Source organism: Mirounga angustirostris, unplaced genomic scaffold (genome assembly GCF_029215605.1).
Source record: "Mirounga angustirostris isolate CCGP_5_RB_7025 unplaced genomic scaffold, mMirAng1.0.hap1 SCAF_5, whole genome shotgun sequence".
NCBI lineage: Eukaryota > Metazoa > Chordata > Mammalia > Carnivora > Phocidae > Mirounga > Mirounga angustirostris.
In genome coordinates, this window is record NW_026991713.1 from 74,998,381 (window position 1) to 75,025,437 (window position 27,057).

Below are 27,057 nucleotides of genomic sequence, written 5' to 3' on the forward strand. Positions count from 1 at the left end.
ATCTTATTCTATGTCACAATGCAATGATAATGAAAACATCTAAACTGTGTTCCTGGCACCCTTCTAATTGTTTTAGATGTATTGCATTTAAGCCTCACAATAACCCCTCTGTGGTTGGCACTATCATCACGCCTAGTTGAGGCACAAGGGATTTACTTGCCCAAAGTCCACATAGCTAGTAAGTGGTAAAAACCAGATTCGAATAGGAACAGGGTAATTGCAAAGTGCACAATCTTAACCACTTAATGCTGTGCTCAATATAGTCAGGAACCTTCCACTCAATGTCTAAAAAGAATTTCTTTGTGATTAATGAAGTATACAACAAGCTATAGTTTTAGCAGTCCTTTTAGCACGGCAGAGCCAGGGCTGCGGAATTAACATAATAATATGACTTTCCGTCTTTTCATTCCAATAGTTCAGCTTCTCCACCTCCGCCATACAGACTCTCCCAACATCCTTTCTCGTGTCTCCTACTTGATCTCAAAAAATGGGTCATTAACCAAAATCGTTTGGTATACCAACTCGACAGCACTGATTATTATATCCCTTTTATTTCTTCTTCAAGTCTCTGTTGTAGGACCCATGCTGTAAGCATTCCTGGGAACTAAAGTTATGCTGCCATAAAAATACTTGCAAATTATTGGTATTATCAAATCATATAGGAAGACATTGTGCATAAAAATGAACAAAAAACAATGATGTGACAACTTCAGTTCAATGCTGCCAGTTAACCGAATAAATCTTAAATAGCCAAAAACAAACAAACCCACAAACTCTTTTTGCGGGGCTTCTGAAGTGCTTAGTGATCCCTAAGAAAACATTCCCAAACCCACAGCATTTTAAGCTAGACTCCATTTGAATGTTGTTAGGGACACCTGGGAAACCTAGAAATACTCCCTCTCCAGCCATGATGATCTGTATCTCTTTCCTCTAATAAAATTAAATCAGAAACTCTCTTCTCTATTGTTTTCACTCTAAGAGAAAGTGAAAAGAGGAAAGACACATTCACAGGCAGATCAATAAATAACTTTAAAGTAGATATACATATTGTTAACCAAAGTATAGGACCAACTAAACTATTTCAAAACACCCATGTATAAGAACATATTTTATTTTATAGAGATTCCCGTCCATATCAGGCTTCTTGCCAATTAAGGCAAGCTCACTTTTCCATCCCAGGTCTGCTTACCAGGACACCAACACCAAGAAGTTTGTTTATTCAAATCTTTTTTTTTTGCCAGCAATTATACTCTATCCTGTCAACTTGGGTTTCCTTTCCCTAAAGACTGGGACTGAGTAACATACAGACTCCCCAGCTTCACAGGCCCCCATGCCATCACCACCCTAACCTAACCCAGAGTTGATTCTGGTTTTCATTCTAAGATTTCCATCTTTATGCATATTAGGAAAGCAGATCTTACCTGCTCAAGGACCTCGTTCTTACAACTATCCCTCCTACCTCTCTTCTTCATTATCAGTCTCTCTTTCTTTAAAGATCTTGACTTTACAAACACTCATCTCTCAATAAAATACACCACCACCACAGCAGAAACTAACAAAGAAAACAAAAATAATAATAGCCCCATCCCTCTGTTGCCTTTCACAGCAAAATCCTAAAATGAATTGTTTACATTACCATTGCCATTTCTTTCCACTTGCTCTGCCTTGCAGGAAATCTTCCTTCCCAAGGTCATCAGCAACCCCATCTTGCCAAATTGGATGGTCAAGTCTTAGCTTCATTCTACTCACAGTGTTCATTTCTTCCTTTTTGGAAGAAATTTATCTCTAGGACTCAGTCTCCTTTAATGGCGCCTCCTTTTCTTCATTGACTTCTGTAAATAACTGTCCAAGGCTAGGCCCTTGGACATCTTCTCTTATTACTCCATAGTGATGAGATCTGGACCCATGACTTTAAATGTCATCTTTCACTGATAACTCCTAAACTTCTTTCTCTAGTCTCAAATTCTACCCTGAGCTCTAAACTTAGGTATCCAGTGATTTTCTTCTTCTTCTTGTCTTCTCCATTTGGAGATCTAAGGGCACCTCAAACCAAACATTATCAAAACAGAACTCTGACATCACACCCCCCCTTCCCAAAACACCAACCAAGCCCCTCCATGAGGGTTCCCCATTTTACAACATCACAGGATATTACAATTACATTTATAGTCTATCTCACTCACTAGAACATAAGTTTCATGAGCATAAGGATTTTATCTTGTTTCCTGCTGTATCTCCATTGCCTAGACCAGTATCTGACAAATAGAAGGTGTTCAACAAGTATTTGATGAATGCAGAAAAGAGGGAGAAGGAAAGTAAAACCAATAAACACTGGAAAAGCTACAAATATCAAATAACTATAAAGATGCTTTCTTAATAGTTTTTCCTAATCAGCAGCAAAGTGCTGCCTTTTTTTTTTTTTTTAATGGTTTGGTGGAAATCTGCCATATTATTATGCTGTTCTTTCTGGAGGTAGAGATAATCAATTATTTTCCTAAGAAGGAGGAGAAATAACCATGAACTAATAGGTCATTCAAGTGTCTCCAAACTCAAAGGTATTATTTATATCTTTACATTATTTATCAACAGGTAGTTGTTTTTCAATCTAAACATTCCTTCTATTCTACACTGGAAAGTCAACTTGGACAACATTTCCTAATTTTCCCTTCTGACTTAAGAACAAAATCAGACTACTGGATATTTTTAATATTCCTTTTCCACACTTGCCACTCATCTGGCAAGATCTTTACAGCTACTGGAGAGAGAACTGAAGTAATGTTGGCTGCTTCTTGGTAAGAAAAGCTGAGGGATGCTTTTTCTTTCCAGATGTCAATCTTGCTCAAGTTGATTGAGCAAAACTCAAATCCTTAAAATGCCTGTAGCACCAGTAGTGATTTCATCCTTTTCTACTGTTTATTGGGCACCCATCCTATTAACTATTCTAAGAGCTTTGTACTATCTCATTTAATCCTCAAAATAACCCCATATGGTAATATTATTCTTTCTTATCAAGAAACATGAACTACAGTAGCTAAAATGTGCCTAACTTTAACCTGGCTCCTGTTAAGTTATATCACAAAGTCCTGATTTGATTAAGTTCTCTGAGCATCTATTAGCAAAAACAAACAAACAAAAAAATTAGACTGGAAATTCTATGAGTAGGTATTATGGGCTCTCTATCTCAAATACAAAAGACTGGAAAGACTTTTTCAAAAAAATGACCGAGCCACCCAAGCACCCCAGTCTTGTATTTTTGATATTCAAAGTAAAAATATTGAGACTCTTATCAAAATTGTAAACCCTTAACTGAAGGACTTATGCCAATTCTAAAAACTTGTCAATCATGTCTTAAAGAATTATGTCAAATCACAAAAATTGTATATTGTAGAAAATATTAATAACATTAAATATGCTTATTTTTCTTTACTTGAATTGAAAATTACTAACAATTCATTCTTTTCATTTCTTTTATTCTCCAACATTATAAAAATATTCTGGGTTTCATTGTTTTGTTTTGTTTTTTAAACAACCCTGTAATTTATTCTGATTCTCCCAGTTTAAACTGTTTATAAGCTTAAATAAAAAGTATAGAAAAGGAGGGGCATCTGCCTGGCTCAGTTGATATAGTGTGTTGACTCTTGATCTCAGAGTCATGGGTTCAAGTCCCACAGAGCTTACTTGAAAAAAAAAAAAAAGTACAGAGAAAGATATTCTTTTTAAAAGAGGGGCACCATGCTGTAAACGGTGTGGGGACATTTAACCATTTCAGGGAAGATTTTTAACTTAAGCTCACATTGTTCTATACACCAAACTGAATCTCACACAGACTAAAGCATTAAAAGTAAAAAATCAGGGGCGCCTGAGTGGCTCAGTTGGTTAAGTGTCTGCCTTCGGCTCAGGTCATGATCTCAGAGTCCTGGGATGGAGCCCTGCATTGGGTTCTCTGCTCTGGGAGAGTCTGCTTCTCCTTCTGCCTCTCCCTTTGCCCCTGCCCCACCCTCCTTCATGCTCACTCTCTCAAATAAATAAAATCTTAAAAAAAATAAATAAAAGTAAAAATCAAAGCATCAAAACTGATATAAATGATCATTATAGTTCTATAGTTTTGAGAAGGGTGAATGGAAGAAGGAGGAGGGAAAAACATCCTATGCTTAAAATCACTAAAAGGAATCTCATAGGATTACAAGTAGTAGATTTAAAAACAGAACTTGCCAAAACGTCAGTAGGTCAAAAGTAAAATAAAATCAAAAGGCAAATAACAAACTGGAGGAAATACTCATAGTAATGATTAAAAAAATCAACTTCTGGGCAGAGGGGAGGTCGGTGGGGGAGATGGATGAAATAGGTGAGGGGGATTCAGAATGCACTTACCATGATGAACACTGAATAATATATGGAATTGTGGAATCACAACACTGTATGTTAACTATACTGGAATTAAAATAAAAATAAGTAAATATGAAAAAAAGAAAAATCAATAATTTCCTGAAACATGCACATATGTAATAGAAACACTAAAACCTAATAAAAATAAATATGCAAAACCTTAAGGAACATAAATTATTCCTTAATTAATAAATGAATTTATTCATTAATTATTCCACAATTTAATGAAAGTGGTAAATTTCTCATTCATCCATCTGTTCTTTTTTCTGTGTCTGCTATATGTCAAGCTCTGTGCTAGGATACACCAATAAGTAAGATAAATAATGTTTTACCATCAATGACCTTATAAATTTGTACTGAAATGTCACTACACCCCTACCAAAAAGCAACCTAAAAGAGTTATAGAGCTTAATGCTTGCCAGGGCTAAGTGAAATGGGAATTCTTTTCTATTACGATGAGAGCATAAATTGCTTTAATCAATTAAGAAAGCAATATAGCTATAGGTATGATCTTAAAAAAAAAAATCTTTGTATCATTTGATGTCGTAATTCTACTTCTGGAATGCTATTCTAGAGAAATAATCCTAAATATATTTTTTAAAGATATGCGAACAGCAATGAAATAATAAAATAGCTAACTCTGACTCAGTTGTTAACCATGTGTAGGTGCAATTCCAAGTGTGTCACATGTAAGGATTCATTTAACCCTCACAACAACCCAGAAGGTAGGTGTTACTCTTATTCCCACTTAGTAGATAACAATATTGAGGCCCCAAGAGGCCGTTTCACTCGCCTAACATGACTCTGCTAATATGTGTAGAACCAATATTAGACTGTGGCAACTGTGGGGGAAAAAACACTTGCAAAATCTGCACCTAGCTCTAAAAACAAAATCCAAAGCTTTTAACTTCAATTATTTGCAAAATTTTAAATAATAAACTGTTCAGGGATTTTTCCTAATACAATTTTCCTTTTGTATATCTGCTTTATCCAACATGAAATATTATTATGCTAGGCTTCAGTAAGATTTTCCCAGCAACTCAGTTTTTAAAAAAAGATTAAGATGCCCAGGCCTATTAGCCCAAGAATAAGGGCAAATAGAAAGGTTTTTAGCCTGTCATTTGGTAAAATATGTCAGGAAATTCTGTCTCCAGAAGCGGTTTGAGCAAAGCCCTAAGAATCTAGCTGGACTTCATAAGGGCTCTTGTTGAATTCAACCTCCACAATTATATTAAATATATTATTTAACTTCCATAATATCCTCTAGTTATTTCAGATAGAGGTACAACTCATGGACTGTTAATAGAGAACTGATCAATTTCAAGGCCATCTAAGATATTTATTATAATAAACAAAGAGGAACCTGGCAGTAAGTCTTTAATTAATAATACTTCTCTTAGGCTGGAGAACCAAGTGGTAGCCACTGGGTGTTTCCCAGAGGGCACTAATCAGGCTGTATATTACTGAGACGATGTCAGGCAAGTGTTTCCTGCTTTAATTCAGGCAACCATCCTGAGCCAGCCCAGAGGGAGAGAAGTGCCTTCCAGTACTATAATTATATATTTATTTTATCCCTCTGAACAGTCTCTTAGAGGTATACATTGCATTACACATGCTGGGTATGTTCAGCAGTGTTTGGCATAGCATTTGCACAGAGTGCTTAACAGAATGGTCATTCATGAAAGAGAAGTTTTGCAGCAAATTAAAATAAACAGAATTCTCATTTCTCTTTTCATTTCATTTTCATCTCTCTTTGCCATAGAGTGTGAAAAATTGTGGTTACATATGACTATCTGCACGTACACATCGAAAGCATTTGCCAACTCAATAGTATTTCTCTCAATCTGAAGCTTAATGGTGGATTTGCCCATCACAATAAGAGTTAGGTAATAACACTGTCTGACCTTGGAGTGACTCATTGCCCTTCTCTGCTGACTGGCCCCAGCAGAAAGGGTGATGCAGAATAAATGGATGGATGAGTACAGCACAGTAAGATGGGCATCACCAACTCTACTCTTCCCAATCCTATTGATTTTTAACATATCTTCTCTCTGTTTTCTAATGACAAATGCCCCAAATAGATTAAAATATAATAAAAAAATAATTGCTCGCCAAAGTTACATATTTATTACCTTCTATTCTTTCTTTTTTCTTTCTTTTTTAAAAATTTTTATTTATTTTTTTTATTCTTATGTTAATCCCCATACATTACATCATTAGTTTTAGATGAAGTGTTCCATGATTCATTGTTTGTGCATAACACCCAGTGCTCCATGCAGAATGTGCCCTCCTCAATACCCACCACCAGGCTAACCCATCCTCCCACCCCCCTCCCCTCTAGAACCCTGTTTGTTTTTCAGAGTCCATCGTCTCTCATGGTTCGTCTACCCCTCCGATTTCCCCCGCTTCATTCTTCCCCTCCGCTACCTTCTTCTTCTTCTTTTTTTTTTTCTTAACATATATTGCATTATTTGTTTCAGAGGTACAGATCTGAGATTCAACAGTCTTGCACAATTCACAGCGCTTACCAGAGCACATACCCTCCCCAGTGTCTATCCCACCCCCCACTCCAGCAACCCTCAGTTTGTTTCCTGCAATTAAGAATTCCTCATATCAGTGAGATCATATGATACATGTCTTTCTCTGTTTGACTTATTTCACTCAACATAATACCCTCCAGTTCCATCCATGTCGTTGCAAATGGCAAGATCTCATTCCTTTTGATGGCTGCATAATATTCCATTGTATATATATATATATATATATATATATATACCACATCTTCTTTATCCATTCATCTGTCGATGGACATCTTGGCTCTTTCCACAGTTTGGCTATTATGGACATTGCTGCTATAAACATCGGGGTGCACGTACCCCTTCGGATCCCTACTTTTGTATCTTTGGGGTAAATACCCAGTAGTGCAATTGCTGGATCATATGGTAGCTCATCAAACTCAACACCCAAACAACAAAGAATCCAATTAAGAAATGGGCAGAAGACATGAACAGACATTTTTCCAAAGAAGACATCCAAATGGCCAATAGACAAATAAAAAAGTGCTCAATATCGCTCGGCATCAGGGAAATCCAAATCAAAACCTCAATGAGATACCACCTCACACCAGTCAGAATGGTTAAAATTTTTCTTTCTTTATTAATAGTGCATTTCCAATCGGGCGGTATCACCCATGCGGTAGGCTGAATAATGGCCCCCAAAGATATTCAAGTTTTAATGCCTGGAACCTGTGAATGTTACCTTATATGGTAACAGAAACTTTGCAGATGTGATTAAGGATTTTGAGATGGAGAGATTATCCTGGATTACCCAGGCAGACCCTAAATGTAATCATAGTGTCTTCATAGGAGGGAGGCAGAGGAAGATTTGACAAAGGCACTATTACACTGAGGCAAGATGCTAAAATGCTGACTATGAAAGGTGGAGGACGGGGCCTTGAGCCAACGAATGCGTGGAATGCAGTTCTAGAAGCTGGGAAAGGGTGGAAACTAAAAGAGGGAATGGACACTCTTCTAGCACCTTCAGAGGGATGGTGGCCCTGCCCACACTTTGATCTTTTTTTTTAAAGATTTTATTTATTTATTTGAGAGAGAGAATGAGAGACAGAGAGCACGAGAGGGAGGAGGGTCAGAGGGAGAAGCAGACTCCCTGCCGAGCAGGGAGCCCGATGCGGGACTCGATCCTGGGACTCCAGGATCATGACCTGAGCCGAAGGCAGCCGCTCAACCAACTGAGCCACCCAGGCGCCCCCCACACTTTGATCTTACTTAGCCCAGTAAACTGCAGACTTCTAGCCTCCAGAAACTAAAGACTTACTCGCTAGCCAAAGAATTTGAAGTACTTTGTTACAGCAGCCCTAGAAAATTAATGCAGCCCCAAAGGGGGTGAAAATTGGTCCTTGGGGAAGTGAAAAAAGTCTTAGATATTACAATGGTTTGTGATCCCCTCAAGCTCAACCCTACCCTACAAAATCTTACTCCTCAGTATTTAACTTTGTGGCAAGTAGAAAAAAAATATATCTTAAAAGGCTCCTTTAAGGAGATGATAATGAATGAAAAAAAGGTAATAAAACACCATTTCTTTGGGGAGCAGGGCCAGTGAAAGACTGATTCAAATGATGAGGCAAGGTGTTCATTACTCTCAAGGCCCAATCTCACCATCATTAATAGCTGGCAAAGCGGGATGGGTGCTGTTATCCCAACAGGTTCTTTAGTATTATTCACTCTAATGAATAATATACTCTCTATACAAGTTCGCCATCCAGAAAAGGGTTGAAGGTCACTTCTTTGTACAGGTAGCCAGATCTCTACTTTGTTGTTTAAAAACAATTATGGGGATATATTGCATGCCAAAGCCCATAAGGAAATATATTTTGATATTCTAGATTTCTTCAGCGTAATGCAGGCAGTGAGGATTTTTATATTGTGGTAAGCTCAGAAGAGATGTTTAGTTACAATTCTGCTTCTTAAAAAATTGCTTTAGTGAAACCAAAACTCTAACAGAGAACTATTTCTAAATCCAAGTACTTTTAATATTGTTAAACAAGTAAGTGATAATGAGAAAGCTAGTTAAGAAGGTAATCAACATATAGCCTTTCTTATGGGATACATAGTAGTCTACCTTAACTCGAATTGCAAGTTTGGGTCTATTAATACATTTAGTATTATTTGGTCTACAGTATTTATTTATTTTTTATTTTTTATTTATTTATTTGAGAGAGAGAGAGAGCACAAGCAAGGGGGAGGGGCAGAGGGAGAGGGAGAAGCAGAATCCCCGCTGAGAAGGGAGACCGATTCGGGGCTCGATCCCAGGACCCCGGGATCATGACCCAAGCCAAAGGCAGATGTTTAACTGATGGAGCCATCCAGGCATCCCTATAATATTTATTTTTTTAAATATATTTGTTGGGGGCTCCTGGGTGGCTCCGTCAGTTGAGCGTCTGACTCTTGATTTCAGCCCAGGTTCTAATCTCAGGGTCATGAGATCAACCCCACATCCTGCTCTGCGCTCAGCGTGGGGTGTCTGCTGGAGATTCTCTCTCCCTCCTCTCCCCCCTCTGCCCCTCCCTGCTATGTGCACAGTTGTGCAGGCACTCTCTCTCTCTCTCTCTAAAATAGATAAATAAATCTTTAAGAACATATATATATATTTGATTAAGGATTAAAAAGTATAATTCAAAATATACACATCAAAATTCATTATATCCCCAAATTCACTTGTTTATTTGCCCTCTCTGCCTTGCTCAAGTTTAAGTTTCCTACAACCTTCAAGAAATTAAATTCTGAGTAGATTCAGGTATTCTTGATTGTTAGATTAAGCTATAAATTCCCTTAGAAGAATTAAATGCCTGAACAGAATCTTAATCAGGCTAGACCTGCCAACCAGGATATTCTTTGGAAATAGAGGTCAAGATGTAAAAAAAAAAAAAAAAGATTAAAATTGTCCACTAAGCACTCCAGCTGAAATGCTGATTGTGCATTACTTCTTCTACCCAGTCTGCACAGGGAGCAAAACCTGAGCTTGGGGTGGGAGAAAAGTTTGAAACTGAATCAAGCTATTTTTAGTCCAAGAATCAATGTGTAGAAATGGACTGTGCACAGATCTTTCTTCTTATATTCCAAGAGGTGGAAAGCTGGTGTTTGACTATTCACAAGACAGGAAAAGGAAGGGAAGAAGGGAAGGCAGGAGAAGGGGAGAAGAAAGGGAGGGAAGGGGAGAGGAAAGAAATATATATATACATATATATTATATACACCATACTGGTTTTACATTTAAAAAACAGGCTGCCTTTTACTGCTTATTATTTTTAAATGATGAATGATAATTAATAAAAACTTAATTACTTTTTAAAAAGAGTAGACTATGCAGGATTACTTTAAAAATAGATTTTCTTTAAAACCTATGTCAGTTTCAGTTTCCATCTCTACAGTATGTTCTGAGCAATGCTCTCACCATTCCTAACTTTGGCTTGAACTTCCCTGCAGTTTCCCGTTTAATTCTCCATTCGGCACTCGTTTAATGACTGGCTATTGTACAGGAAATTGATGCAACTATCATCTCAGGCCAGAAGTTTATGCCCCTTTTCATTGTCGAATGCAAAAACGAAGGAGTCACAAACAAAAAAGGTACTATTTTGAAGCTGTGTCCAAATGAGGTCCAACATCTGGATATTAGAAACATTTACATGTGTTTTCATTTTTTAAGTTGCCCTCAAAATATTTGGGATTATAAAGATGCAGGTCCTTATTACCTCTCTAATCTCAAAAAGGCTAACGATATTTTTGAATAAAGATCAATTGACATAATTTTCAGAACTATTCAAAAGCTGTTGCATTATTTCTCATTGACAAATATAAAAACCCAACTTCTGACATCATGGAAAAAATATTTCCAATCCTTAAAAAGAGAAATTAAGTGTATATGCTCCTTACAATAATGCATGCACTTGAATCGATATCCACTGACTGAGCATATGGGATTGCAGCAGGCATCATATCGGTTTTACAGATGTGTATAATGCATTCCTTACCTTGCTGTAATGGAAACCTGACTCTCCCTGGGGACAATTTCCCCTGCAACCCTCTCAGGTGCTGGCCTGGAGGTGGGATGGGTGCCCCTTTTGCTCCACGTGGCTGCTTTCAGAGCAGTCTCCCTCCCACCTCCCCTTAAATTCCTCTGCTTCAAATCTCATTAGAAGATTTTCTTCTTAAGCTGATAAATATACATTTTGGGGGGAAACAAAATAACAGTAGCTTCCACTGGGACAAGGTAGTGGCAGCAGGATAGGACTAAACCCTATATACTGTCCATTACCAGCACTGACACTGTCACCTCTCACATACCAACACATTCCCCCTCATTTCTCCAAGACTTTAGCTCCAGGCTTATTGTCAATATCTCTAGAACTTCTGGTCTGGTCTTAATTCCTAGCATTCTCAATATGTACATAGATGATCTTGATTCCTGGAATTCCTCTTCTTGAGGGGCGTCTTCTTCCCGCTTCAGCCACTCATTCCCGTGCTCTTACCTTAGTGACTCACTCCCAGGTGACTATCTCACCGCTCCTCTCTCTTCAAAACCTAACAGCTCCCCATCTTCTTTCTCAGCTACTGGCCTTGCTTCCTGCTTCAGTGAGGAAAATGAAGCAGACTGAAGAGGACTTGCAAAGACTCTCTTCACTCACACCTACCAAAGTACCTACATCTACATCCACATAGTCTGCTTTTCCAGGCATTGCCAAAGATGAAACTTCCTTGCTCCTTTTTTTTCCTTTCTTTTTTGAGAGAGAGAGAGAACGGGGGGGGGGGGGTTGTTCGGAGAGGGGCAGAGGGAGAAGGAGAGAGAGAATCTTAAGCAGGCTCCATGTGAAGCCTGCTACAGGGCTCGTCATGACCTGAGCCAAAATCAAGAGTCAGATGCTTAACCAACTGAACCATTCAGGTGCCCCCAAATCAGCGTTTTTTTAATGGGTTCCACACCCAGCACGGGGCCCCATGCAGGGCTTGAACTCACAACCCTGATGAGATCAAGACCTGAGTTGAGATCAAGAGTTGGACACTTAACCGACTGAGCCACCCAGGCACCCCGTTCCTGACTTCTTTTTAAAGGCAATCTCTCCATTTTTTTGCACCAGGTTATCATTCCTCTCTCCTTCACTCAAGGAAATCAATTGTTCTAGACATTCTCCCCTTTTCCTCTTAAATCATTAAAACTTCCCCCCACTGCTAGGTCACCCATCAGCAATCAGTATTCACATATGCTGTTAAATTATTTCTTTCACCTTAAAACAAAAAAGAACAAAAACCAACAACTTTCTCTTGAGCCCATTTTGTCCCCTAGCTACCTCCTCATTTCTTTGGTCTTCTCTGCAAACAAACTAACTCAAAAAAAAAAAAAAGAAAAAACGTTGTGTCTATTCTCTGTCTCCAACTCCTCTCCTTCTATTCTCTCTTAAACTACTCTAAATCAGACTTTTGCTTCCAACACTCCAAAGAAACCTCTCTCATTGAGATGACTGATGCTAAATCTAATAGTCTGTTTAGTTTCCTCGTCTGACCTATTAGCAGCATTTACACTGTTGATAACTTCCTTCAGAGATATATCACTTTCTTCATTTGGCTTCCAGGAACCATTCTCTCTTTATACCCCACTGTGATTTTTAGTCTTCTTTGCTAGTTTCCTTTCTTGTCCCCAACCTCACTGCAGTGGTCTAGGGCTCAGTTCTTGGGCCTCTTCCTTTTATATCTACACTTCTGTTCTTGATGATCTCTCTGATATTCCTTAAACAGCATATATCTGCTGATAAATCCACAAGTTATATTTCTATCCCTAAATCACTTTCCCAAACTCTAGGCCCTCATCTCTCATCACCCACCCATATTTTACACTTGGAGGTCTAATAAAAATTTAAAATTCAACACATCTAAAACTTAAGTTCTAGTCTTCCCTCCTAAAACTTGTTTCATCAGACACTTTCCCCATCGCAACTGATGATAATTCCATTTTTCAAGTGGTCAAGCTAAAACCTTCAACTGGAGTCATCCTTTCTCCTCCTTATTTCTTAGTCTCTACATCCACCCCTTTAAAAAGTCATGTTGGTTCCACTCTCAAAATACATTCAGAATATTTCCTTTTTTCACCACCTCCACCTATCATTCTGGCCAAACCACCATCTTCTCAAATCTGGATGACTGCAAAACTTTCCTACTCTTAACCTTGCTTCATTAAAGTCATGTTACTCCTTTGCTTAACATTTTCCAGTAACTCCCCATTTCACTCAAAGCAAAAGCCAAAATCCTTTCAAAGGTCTATAGGACCCTACATGATTTGGCTTCCTGTTACCTCTATGACTTCATCATGAGAATGTGGTATTGATAAAGGGACAGACACATAAATCAACAGAACAGAATAGAGAGTCTAGAAATACAACCAAATATAGCAAATTGATTTCAACAGAGATACAAAGGCAATTCAATGGAAGACAGTCTTTTTTTAACAAATAGTGATGGAACAATCAGATATTTATATGCAAAAAAAAAAAGAACCTCATCTTAAATTTCATACTTTACACAAAAATTAACTCAAAGGTATCAGAGCTAAATTTAAAGCTATAAAGCTTTGAGATGAAAATATAGTAGAAAATCTTCATAACATGGGGATAGAAAAGTATTCTTAAATCTGATATTAAAAGCAATGATACATAAAATATGTTATTATTATTGAGGTACAATTGACACCTGATATTATATTAGTCTCAGGTACATATACCTGAAACTAATATATATATAACATAATGACTCAATATTTATATACACTGTGACATGATCACTACAATAAGTATAGTTAGCATCTGTCACCATATATAGTTACAGAATTTTTTGCATATGCTGAGTATTTTTAAGATCTACTCTCTTAGCAACTTTCTTTTTTTTAAATTTTTTTATTGTTATGTTAATTCCCATACATTACATCATTAGTTTTAGATGTAGTGTTCCATGATTCATTGTTTGTGCATAACACCCAGTGCTCCATGCAGAATGTGCCCTCCTCAATACCCATCACCAGGCTAACTCATCCTCCCACACCCCTCCCCTCTAGAACCCTCAGTTTGTTTTTCAGAGTCCATCGTCTCTCATGGTTCGTCTACCCCTCTGATTTCCCCCCTTCATTCTTCCCCTCCTGCTACATTCTTCTTCTTTTTTTTTCTTTCTTAACATATATTGCATTATTTGTTTCAGAGGTACAGATCTGAGATTCAACAGTCTTGCACAATTCACAGTGCTTACCAGAGCACATACCCTACCCAGTGTCCATCACTCAGTCACCCCATCCTGCCCCCACTTTAGCAACCCTCAGTTTGTTTCCTGAGATTAAGAATTCCTCATATCAGTGAGGTCATATGATACATGTCTTTCTCTGTTTGACTTATTTCACTCAGCATAATACCCTCCAGTTCCATCCATGTTGTTGCAAATGGCAAGATCTCATTCCTTTTGATGGCTGCATAATATTCCATTGTATATATATACCACATCTTCTTTATCCATTCATCTGTTGATGGACATCTTGGCTCTTTCCACAGTTTGGTTATTGTGGACATTGCTGCTATAAACATCAGGGTGCACGTACCCTTTCGGATCCCTACTTTTGTATCTTTGGAGTAAATACCCAGTAGTGCAATTGCTGGATCATATGGTAGCTCTATTTTCAACTTTTTGAGGAACCTCCATACTGTTTTCCAGAGTGGTTGCATCAGCTTGCATTCCCACCAACAGTGTAGGAGGGTTCCCCTTTCTCTGCATCCCCACCAACATCTGTCGTTTCCTGACTTGTTAATTTTAGCCATTCTGACTGGTGTGAGGTGGGATCTCATTGAGGTTTTGATTTGGATTTCCCTGATGCCGAGTGATATTGAGCACTTTTTCATGTGTCTGTTGGCCATTTGGATGTCTTAGCAACTTTCAATTATGCAATAAGTATTAACTATAGTTGCCATGCTATACATTACATCTTCATGACTTGTTTTTTTGTAACTGGAAGTTTGTACCTTTTGACCCCCTTAACTCATTCCACCCACTCCCCAACTCCCATAAATTTTTTTTGATACATTAGGCATTATCAAAATGAAACATGTTGTGCTCTGCAAAAGACACTTTAAAGAGAATGAAAAGACAAGCTGAATACTAGGACAAAACATCTGCGAATCACTTATCTTACAAAGGTCTTGTATCCAGAATATACAAAGAATTCTCAAAACTTACCTATGAAAAGAAATAACACAATTAATAAACGGAAAAAAGTCTCAAACAGAAACTTTACCAAAGAGAATATATGAAAAGCAAATAAACACGTGAAAAGATGTTCAATATTATTAGCCATTAGGGAAATGCAAATAAAAACCATGATGAGATACTACTACACACCTATCAGAATGGCTAAAATTAAAAATACGGATAATGTCATGTGCTGGAAAGCATGAAGGGAAATTAGAACTTTTACACATTGCTAGCAGAAATGCAAAATGGTACAGTCACTCTGAAAAAGTTAAACACACACCATCTGACCAAGAATTCCCACCCTCCTAGGTATCTGTCCTAGAGAAATGAAAACTTATGTTCACACAAAAATACAAATTACATGAATGTATATAACAGCTCTGTTCTAGAGGGGAGGGGGGTGGGGGGATGGGTTAGCCTGGTGATGGGTATTAAAGAGGGCATGTACTGCATGGAGCACTGGGTGTTATACGCAAACAATGAATCATGGAACACTACATCAAAAACTAAGGATGTAATGTATGGTGATTAACATAACATAATTTAAAAAATAAATAAAATTAGAAAAAAAAAAAGCTCTGTTTGTAACTGCCACAATCTGAAAACAAACCAAATGTTCTTCAACAGGTAAACTGATTTAAAAAAACAAACTACAGTATATCCCATACAGTGGAATCCTATTCCACAACAAAAAGACTTATTGATATATGTAAAAACTTAGATGAATCTCATAGACATTATGCTGAGAGAAAAGACCTAATTTCAAAGGTTACATGTTGTATGATTCCATTTACATCACGTTCCTTAAAAGATAAAACTACATGGGGCGCCTGGGTGGCTCAGTCGTTAAGCATCTGCCTTCGGCTCAGGACCGAGCCCCACATCGGGTTCCCTGCTCGGCGGGAAGCCTGCTTCTCCCTCCCCCACCCCTTCACCCCCCACTTGTGTTCCCTCTCTCGCTGTGTCTCTCTCTGTCAAATAAATAAATAAAATCTTAAAAAAAAAAGATAAAACTACAGTGATTGAGAACAGATGATTGGTTATCAGAAATTGAGTTGGGGAGGGTATGACTACAAAGAAATAGCACAGCACAGGGGAGGTTCTGGGGTGATGAAACTGTTCTGCATCTTGATCGTGACTGTGGTTACATGAATCTACTTATGTATTAAAATTCATAGAACTGTATACCTCCCCCCAAAAAATTCTATGAGCTTATAATTTTAAACTAGTCCTACATACAATCACAATGATTCAAAGGTGAATTGTCTGTATATTGTTAAACTCTGCTTTCAAGTTCCTGATGATGTTAATAGGGATATTTGTTTATGGTACCTTAACAAGTGTTGGAAAGAATTTTTCCACCAAAAGAAATATAGCTCTCTCCAGTGGAATTAATAACCCAATAGCAGGCACTAACATAATTAAGAACAGGGCTTTAGAGTCAGATTTTCAGGCCAGCTTGAATACTTGCTGGACAAGCTGTTTAGCCTCTCTTTGCCTCGCAAGTAAAGGCGAGTGAAGAGAGACAGAAAACAGAAACAGTGCATGCCTTGTAATTCTGTTGAGAGAATTAAATGAGATGATGATGGTAAAGTGCTGATATCATGCTTGGAACATGGTAAGCTCTCAAAAATGTTAGCTATGATATTGTTATTAGTTATTTAAACCAATTAAAACAGTGATAATTTTTCACTGGGGGTTTGTGTCATTCCAAGAGGCAAGGTCCATTCCCAACAAGTGTGGAGAGCTGGGGAGAAATTGGGACATGCCAGGAAAATAGACCACTTCCCAGCTATACTCAAGCCATATCTTTACAGAATGGTAAACATCATCATTCATTCGGAAGTGTCAAGTTCATTCAGCTATGTGTAAACACAGCTCCCAATGACCAATATCAGAGGCTATAAGAAAAGCTTTGTTATTTATTGGATGTGTTAATTAAATAATCAAATAATCTTGCCCCTTGGCTTTTAAAATATGTGTTGTTTCCTCTTTTGGTGTCAGGATGTCAGGCATTATTCTTGCTACTATTGGAAGGTGCTGGAGCCTCTCCTGATACTCCAGTATATTTTTCTAATTTATTGTTTGTCTTGCTATGTGTAAGTCTGATAACCAAACTTTGAAACAATAAATAAAGCATTTTCCTTTCTTATAAAGCATTTTCATGAAAATATTTTATCCTTATCTTTTCTTTCTTATAAAGCATTTTCATGAAAATATTTTATCCTTATCAAAATCATGGGGAGCAGGAGAGGTGTTAGTATAATGTTTATATGGGAAACGAAAAGTTTAATCACACAACTGGTAAAATAGTTAAGACGTGAACTCAGATTTCCTGGTTTTTAATTCTACCCTATTACCAAACCATCTATTTATAAAACAAGCAAATCAATTTTTAAAGAGCAGCTAAAGGGCTCTCCTTGGAATAAAGTCAGTATGTGTTTAGTGACTGAGGCCATGACATCTAATCTGGCTTTAGAGGGTGTTTTTCACTTAGTCACAGCAAGTACCATATATTTGTAGTTTTAATTAGAGACTAAGAGGCATATAATATACAAAATGTTATATGTTGTCCCAGTCCATTCGGCTGCTATAACAAAATACCATAAAATGGGCGGCTTAAACAACAAACATTTATTTCTCACAGTTCTGGAGGCTGAAATCCAAGATCAAGGCACAGGCAGGTTCCGTGCCAGGTGAGGGCCTACCTCCTGGTTCGGAGATGGCCATCTTCCGGCACTGTCTTCACATGGTGGAAGGGGCTAGGGAGGTTTATTTTATGAGGGTGCTAATCCCATTCATAAGGTCTCCACCCTCAAGACCTAATCATTTGTAAAAACTTCATCTCCAAATACTATCACATTGGAGGTTAGTTTCAATGTGTGAATGTTTAGCAGCAGTGGGGGTGGGGTGTATGTGTAAACATTCAGTCTATCATATATATATTGTCCAAAACACAGCTTACTCTCTATTTCCACAGATAGTAAAGAGTAGAAGGAAATACTTTCTAAATACATTTAGCTGTTTTAACATTGAAAACAACCACTTATTATTGAATTTTTTATTCATTGATGTTCCCCAAGCATCTGGCTCATAGCAAGCACTTAAGAGACCTTTGTTGAACGAATGAATCTATGTAACTGCGAAGTTGGAAACCCAAAGAAATTAAAATGCTAAGATGAGAAACTCAAAATCTAGGTCCAATGATTCAAAATTTCAAGATATTTATAACAAGGGTAAAGACACTTCATAGTATGTTTTTTAAAAGCAGACACACATTTTTAAGAGACACTGGATGCTAGTCTAAGAAGGTAAGGCACCCTGAAATTATGTCACATAAAGAAGTGCTAATGGATCTAGGTGTGTTTAGTCTGAAAAAGAGAAGACAAGATAGTTCTTTGCAAATATTTGAAGCTATTGGGCATAGGCTAAAATTGTCAAGTGGAATAGTCAGGTGGAAACTAATATATATATATATTATATATATATATATAATATAACTAAACTAATATATATATATATATATAGTCTGTAGATCCAGAGGCTAGAAATATGGCCAGCTGGTGAAAATTACAGGGAGTCAACTTTTCATTTAATAAAAAAGAGCAGTTTAACAATTAGAGCTGCCAAGCAACAGGGTGGGCAGCCTTGGGAAGAAGCTGTAAGAAAGGGAATAAACAGTCATTTAGCAACGCCGGATATTTTGCACAGTACCTGCGCATTAGTATTAAGACCTCCACATCGGAATTAAGGAAGTGAAGCTTAGAGAACAAAAGTAATTTGTCAGTATCACACAGTTGGTAAGTGGCACAGCTGGAACTCAAACCTATGAGTAGCTCGCTCCTGAAGCATGTTCTTTCCTTTCAAGTCAACATTTTTTAATGTCCACTTTTGGCAAGGCACTGTGCTGGGTGCTGGGGATTCAAAGATAAAGGACAGACAAAGTACAGTTCCTTCCTTGAAAGGACTCACAGTTTTTCTTCTCCATAGTGCTGGAAATGTCTGAGTAAAGGCTACATGACCATTTAGGGATACTGGAGAAAGAACTGTTAATCTGGGAGTAGTCTTTACCAAAGAATCATTTTTTTTTAAGATTTTATTTTTTATTTATTTGAGAGACAGTGAGAGCTAGAGAGAGAGAGCAAGCACAAGCAGGGGGAGAGGGAGAAGCAGACTCCCTGCTGAGCAGGGACCCCATGTGAGGCTCAATCCCAGGACCCCAGGATCATAACCTGAGCCGAAGGCAGACGCTTAACCGACTGAGCCAACCAGCCAACCTTCACCAAATAATCATCGAGAGCCTTCCTGCCCTAAAAAGTTTATAGATATGGATTCCTTATGGTGAATTAGATGTATTCCTAAAATGTTGGCATCGTTAGGTTTCTGGAAATTGAGCCACTGGTATATTATGAAATTTGGTTGTGTATTCCAATGAAGGAAAACAGTAGAGCTTCAAATGTAATAAAAATCATATGGATTGGGGCACCCGGCTGGCTCAGTTGGAAAAGCATATGACTCTTGATCTCAGGGTCATGAGTTCAAGCCCCACATTGGGTATAGAGATTACTTAAATAAAAAACTTAAAAAAAAAAATTTTTTTTTTAAAGTCATATAGATTGGGGTGCCTGGGTGGCTCAGCTGGTTGAGCATCCTGCACTTGTTTTTGGCTCAGGTCATGATTTCAGGGTTGTGAGATGGAGCCCCCACATGGGGCTCTGCAATCAGCATGGAGTTTGCTTGAGATTTTCTCTCTCCCTCTGCCCCTTCCCCAGCTCTCTCGCTCTCTCTCTAACATAAATAAATCTTTTTTTAAAAAATCATATGGATTAAGCAGTTCTTAAAATATAAAATGGCCACATCCCAACAAAAGGCTAATAATATTATTCCAGTAAATTACAAATTTAGATAATGTACTAAAGCTTCATATATTTTGCCAGAAATTTCATTAGCTTGAGGCAAGACTAAACTTGTGCTCTTGGCAATGCAGTGACATGATGGAAAATGTCTAGGTCAGAGCCACTTTCTGAATTCTCATCCTGGCTTGTCACTTACTACCAACATGCTTTGGACTTTGGACAGGTTATGTGACCTCTCAGAAAAATGAAATGGTATAGTAATAGAACCTATCTCAATAGCATGTTATAAGGATTCAGCAAGTTCATCCATGTAAAGAATTTAGAACAGTGCCCGGCACATTGTCTGGCAGTCAATGTTAAGTTATTTGCACTTGAAAGTAGAGGCTTAATCTCCACTAAGGTCAATAATCCATTTTATAACTCCAATCTTCTGCATTCTGCCTGAAAGGGTCTACCTTTCGTCACATCTCTTTTTCACATCTACACCAGTTCTGGTTAGGAATATTGGTAAAATTGTATTGTATAGTTTGTAAAATATTGCAGTAAATTCTGACTTACCTTACTTACTAACAACTGAGAGTATTCAGTAGTAGCAAAAGTTTCATTAACCTCTTTCATGATTTCATCAATGTGGATTTTAATTTAGTACAAAGTAAATGTTCAATAAATATTGTTCAAATACACCTACTTAGGCTATTTTCTACATGTTATACCTATAGGATTGAAGGAAGATGAAAATCAAATTTGTTTACTAAATATCTGCTTACGCCCTATAGTGATCTATCTGTTCTCTTTAAGCTCACACCAAAATGATGCTGGTCAAGGTAACCCAAGGGTTTTGTTCTTTTTTTCCTCTCTATTACTGGCCCTATAGGATTAACTCCTATTTGGTGCTTTGTTGGAGTGATATTTTTTCTTTATACTCTCTATACTTCAAAAAATTATTTAAAGCAGTTTACCATTAAAGACACATATACAATAAGGATGATAAAAATGGGAAGAATTATATGAAAAATCCTAGTCTTTACAGTTAAACATAGTCCTGGAGCTTCTTAACAACCAAAGCAAGAACAAAAAGCACACTGTAATTCCTATTGCCTGATTCATCTCAACAGAAAGAATCTTCAAGGTAATAAATTCAAAGAGGAATCTGATGTTTCTTTAACCTAAATGGATGAACATAATAAGGGATATCTTCAACAGTGTTTTTAAGGAGGATGCAGAAAATTATTAATGATAACAGTTTATGTTTACTATGTACTGTATTTACTCTATGTTTAATATGTACGGTATTTACTATATGCTAAAATAATCTTCTATAAATACCATGGATATAATTATAAAACCTTTAGCAGAGTTGAGACTAGAATATTAATTTTCTAATATCTAATTCAGAAAATTTTCTGATTTTTTTGACTACGTTATCCTACACCAAATTCTCTGGAGAGAGAGAATTTGACCTAGGAATTACATATGCATACAAACATACATGTGAAACTTCCATAATATACACACCACATTTACACACACACACAAACCTTGGCTAGTTCCAATAATCCTACTGTAATAAGAGATAAGTAAATAAATGAGTAAATAATTTACTTTCAATAAATAAAAGTGATTCCATAAGTTAAATTCACACAGCATCTGTCAAACTGATGATTTACTACATTTTGCATTGGTTATCCTTGTGTATTTCTCATGGTCCATCAGGTCATAGTTTTTGTTTCATGATCTTTCCTCCAATCAATGCTCAGAGTACAAAAATAAATAAATAAAATTGAGCCTACAATAAAAACAAATCTGGGATTTCAATTTAACACCAGACATAAAAAATCTATATCAATACAAACTTCCAGTTATAAAATAAATAAGTCATGGGGATATAATGTACAGTATGGTGACTATAGTTAATAAAACTGGAATACATATTTGCTAAGAGAATAGATCTTAAAAGGTTTCATCACAGGAAAAACATTTTTTTTTCAAGGGGCTTCTGGGTGGCTCAGTCGGTTGAGCGTCTGCCTTTGGCTCAGGTTATGATCCCAGGGTCCTAGGATCGAGCCCCACATCGGGGTCCCCGCTCAGTGGGAAGCCTGCTTCTCTCTCTCTCCCTCTACTGCTCCCCCTGCTTGTGTGCTTGCTTGCGTTCTCTCTCTCTCTCTCTGTCAAATAAACGAATTTTTTTTCAAGATTTTATTTATTTAGTTTAGAGAAAGAGAGAGAGAGACCACGTGTATGTGCATGAGTGGGGGTGGGGTAGAGGGAGAGAAAGAATCCCAAGCAGACTCCATGCTGAGTGTGGAGCTGGATGCGAGGCTTGATCCCACAACCAGGAGATCATGACCTGAGCTGAAACAAAGAGTCGGACATTTAACCAACTGGGCCACCCAAGTGCCCCAAGAAAAAAGATTTTTTGTAACTGTGTAAGGTGATGGACAATAACTAGACTTATTGTGGTGATCATTTCACAATATAAATATCAAATCATTATACCGTATACCTGAAACTAATATAATGTTATATGTCAATTATACCTCAATCAAAAAGTCTGTATCAACATTCCAAGAAATACAATTCATTACTTTCCTCCTTTTACAAATGTACTCAGCTCTAAATGCTAATAATTTTACTAGGTACATTAAAACATGAAGCCTGGATGAAAACCAGCAGGCCTCCAGGTGTAGTAATACCAATAGCTTCCAGCCCAGCAAAAAGAACACCAACAAATATATTACCACTTAGAAGCCCAGGAACCTGACAACCTGGCTTTTTTTTTTCTTTTAGTTACCCGATAAACCTGAATGAATACACTCAGAGGCTAGACTGCTTTATGTATATATTAGATTTAAAAAATACATGAATTTGGATGAAGCAAGTCATTCTCTTACTGCAAATCAACTATTGAAAATGTATAGAGGGCGCCTGGGTGGCTCAGTTGGTTAAGCGACTGCCTTCGGCTCAGGTCATCATGATCCTGGAGTCCCGGGATCGAGTCCCGCATCGGGCTCCCTGCTCGGAGGGGAGTCTGCTTCTCCCTCATCCTCCCCCATCTCATGCTCTCTCTCTCTCTGTCTCATTCTCTCTCTCAAATAAATAAATAAAATCTTAAAAAAAAAATTATAAAAAAAAGAAAATGTATAGAAATAGAGGATTATAACCCAGTGATTCATTCAGCAATTCCCCCAACTGTGAGCCTTATGATAACTCCCTTCCCTAACTTTGGGCCAGCCAAAAAGTTTAAATTAGTGATTCTTAAAGAACGGAATCCAGAGGAGCACCCACAGTATCACCTGCTGTGAACTTGTGAGAAATGCAAATTCTTGAGCTCCAACTAGACCTCCAGAATCAGAATTCCTGGGGGTGGGGTCCAGGGGTCGTGTTTTGATGCATTCTCTAGGTGACTCTGATGCTCACTAAAATTGGAGAACTGATCTGAAATGAATGGCTCCTCAAAATCTTTTTTTTCTTTGCTGCCTCAGTTCATTCCTAACTTAAATCCTCACTCCTGCTGGTGATCCTAAATCTACTCACTGTAGAGTAGAAAATGTAGAAAATGCACTCAAGCATGGTCTACGTTGTGAGGATGCTTCGTCAGTCACCTCTCTAATGCCTCAACAGAGAAACATCTGTGGATTCTCTGCCCTTCCCCAACCCTGACTGTTCAATGCTCAGTTGTAGCTGCTGAGCACAGTGGGCATGTGTAGCTTCCAGAGGATCCATCCAACTGGCAATCAAGACTGTTTGACTCATTGGCTGCAGCTATTCTCCACAAACCACCTGTGTGTGTGTCCACAGCCCTCGTGTTGCCTGGCCTTTTCAGCCCCTCTGCCAACTTGCCATGTGAATCTGCTGCTCATGGCTGTGGAGGCTGCCCTCTGTGGGTCTTCGGGCTTGATCCAGGATGGAAGCCTGGGACACTACATGATCTTGGGTCCACTTCCATAGTGGATGTCTGTCTCATAGGGAAGCCTGGGGCTGAAAGGGTGAATGGCAATTCCTTAGGAGGAGCAGGGTCTGAGACTACAAAGGGTAAGCAAGTGACGGCCCACACCCAACACTTACAGATGCATCAAATAAAGAACTAGAGAGGAGCTTTGTTTTTAACAATCACTTGCATTGGAGGGAAATGAGGCAGGGTATCCCAAAAACTGTTGCATGTTCTTCTCAGTACCCAGCACTAACTTCCACTTGGTTGGCTCCTTCTTGGTCTCTAAAAGTCATACTGCTGTATTTGAGCATGTCCAAAGAGAATGAGCTAGGTAAAGCAGAAACCCTACTGTCAATATGCAATTAGTTCATTATAATATGGATATGTGTAAATGTAAATTATTGATTAAATTCCAATAAATTTAGGACAGTTTACTGTATTTGTAATATGTATTTGTAATATGTCACTAATTTCAAGAGAAAAATATCAGTGGATTATTTCTCTTTATTTCACAATCTTAATGATTTTTTTCATCTTTCCTTTTTGTATTACTAAAACGCTCAATTAATAAGCCCACTTGGTTCGTCAATCTCCACTGCACTGCTGTAAGGATTAGAGGACATCTGCACCTCTTCTATAGTTTTCTTATCAAAAAATTGAGTGAAGTTTCCAAAAATGCTCTTAAAAGGGTTTGGTAGATGAAGCTATTCCCAGTTATCGCCCCTCCAGTAAAGAATGACTCTGCCAGGAGGGGAAGAATGAAGGGGGGAAATCGGAGGGTGAGATGAACCATGAGAGACTATGGACTCTGAGAAACAAACTGAGAGTTCTAGAGGGGAGGGGGGTGGGGGGATGGGTTAGCTTGGTGATGGGTATTAAAGAGGGCACGTTCTGCATGGAGCACTGGGTGTTATACGCCAAGAATGAATCATGGAACACTACATCAAAAACTAATGATGTAATGTATGGTGATTAACATAACATAATAATAAAAAAAAGGGATCTTAAAAAAAAAAAAAGAATGACTCTGCCACTCTAAAAATGATCTGGCACGTGATGCTGAAGAAAGAGTGAGTCCAGGGACTGAGGAGGCTCTCAGACCTAATTCACACCAGCTGTAATCTGCTGCCTTCTCTAAAACCAGAAAAATAGTTATGGCTCTGCATGGCCAGACTCTATGACCCCACAGACACTCCCCTGGGGTCTCATTCCCTAGTGGGAAGGGTCCTGAGCTAACACTACTGTCATTTTGAATTGGTGCCAACATAGAGCATCATGGCCAACTGTTCTTCTCCACCTTGTATTAAAATAGGTAAAAGGAAGAGGAAGTGCTACGGTCACTATATTTCTTTAAACCTTTGCAGAAATAGCAAGGCCAATTCCCAACTACTCCATAAGTAGACTTTAATTCTTAACACACAATAAGAGAAAAGCTCATTTCAGAACAAGCTGTCATTTCACTAAACAAGAAAAATCGTTAGCATCAATATTGTGTGCTTCTTGTTTAAGACAGCTCCTCTGATCAAAGAAAAAGTTTTATTCCTCTCTCCTAGAAAGAATTTTAACTTATTGCTTGCTCACACAAATCTCTCACAGGGAGTTTGCTGTTTACCTCCTTCAGATCCTGCACAACGGCTGTGAGCCTCTCATTTTCTGCCTGAACGTTGGTGACCACAGCCCGGCTCTGTTTCAGTTCGTTCTGCATCTCCAAGATCTTCCCCAGATAGTAAGCTTCCTTTGATGCAGACTCCTGCAGAAGCGTTTCCTCCCGAGTCTCTCCATCCTCAGCAACCTTCCGGTGGATGGAGAAGGACTGCCCAAAGGCCTGCAAAGTAGTTGGGGAAAAAAAAAAAAAAAGAGTGTCCGATGAAATGTACCATAGCACTATTTAAACAGACTTGGGGAAATGTTTTGTTTTGTATTTTAGAGAAGCAAAACAACACATTTTATGCAACAATCTAACTGCTCTCACTGATACTTGAAATAATTCAAATTCAATTGAAAAGGGGAAAGAGAATTTTTAAATATCTTGCTAAAGATACATATAATGAGTTAAGGAAAACTTGAAAAATACTGCTTGTTTTATGTTACTATTTTCTTAAACCAATCCTATTAAGAAATAGACAGTTCAGTGCTAATGAGGTAATCAAAATTCACATTCTCACTTTCATTCTTGAAAAAAAATCCCAAAAACATTTTTCAAGGAAGAAAATAATGGTTTCATTAGCTTTCTGATACACTAGTGGTAAGAACACACCAATTATGAACAGCACCCTGAAGAGAGAAAATCCCCAAATGGCATTCAAATTGCTCAATACTACAAAAACAACAACAACAACAACAAAAAACCAACATTGAAATGTAGTCACTGTATAAGAAAATTTGTGTGTATCTACATATTTGTGCAAAAAAGAAATACAGAATAAACCAGAAACTAATGAAGTTGGTAAGCCACAGGGGATGAGTGGGAATGAGGCAGAGGGGTGGGGTAGAATGCAATACAAGGGATAAGGGATACTTTCAGGAGCATGCCTTTTCATACAGTCCTGACTCTCAGAACTATGGTAATGTTTCACATACCTCCCAAATAAATAATAACAAAAACCAACCTCTGGGTGTCAGGGGACCCCATGTGGAACACAAACAGTAACAAATGTTCCTAGTTGTACACAAATGAACAACTTAACCACACTAAAAGGGATGGAGAAGAAAAGATCTGGCCTGAGTAATTTGGGAAATCAGTATTTTTGTTATATGCCAAAGACAAAAAGAACTGTACCCAAATCCTATAGTCGAGTTAGTAAATTCTCACAGGGATTATAGGATCACAATTCTAAAAACTTCTTTATATGTATACTAGGGTTGAACGAATAGGTAACTATATTACCAATCATGAATGCCAGGTCTCTCACTATTGGAGAAAGTTACAAGTAAGGAAAGGGAGAATTCTAGAAGGAAACTAGTGGTACTGAGTTATAATTAGAAGCATCAGGATGGGGGTGCCTGGGTGGCTCAGTCATTAAGCGTCTGCCTTCAGCTCAGGTCATGACCCCAGGTCCTGGGATCGAGCCCCGCATTGGGCTCCCTGCTC

At 37.9% G+C, this 27,057-nt stretch overlaps 1 protein-coding gene across 17 annotated transcripts in view; it reads right to left on the reverse strand.

Moving 5' to 3' along the window:
* BICD1 (BICD cargo adaptor 1) overlaps window positions 1-27,057 on the reverse strand; it is a 220,266-nt gene that overhangs the window by 100,919 nt on the left and 92,290 nt on the right. For 16 of the 17 annotated variants that reach the window (XR_010411556.1, XR_010411557.1, XR_010411555.1 and 13 more), the window contains one exon: window positions 25,579-25,791. Coding sequence is in view for 13 of the 17 variants with exons in the window: in XM_064591424.1 (XP_064447494.1) it covers window positions 25,579-25,791 (213 nt within the window). In the remaining 4 variants the exon portion in view is untranslated. Of the gene's footprint in view, window positions 1-25,578; window positions 25,792-27,057 lie in introns of those variants that run through there. The other variant, XR_010411558.1, reaches the window with a different exon arrangement.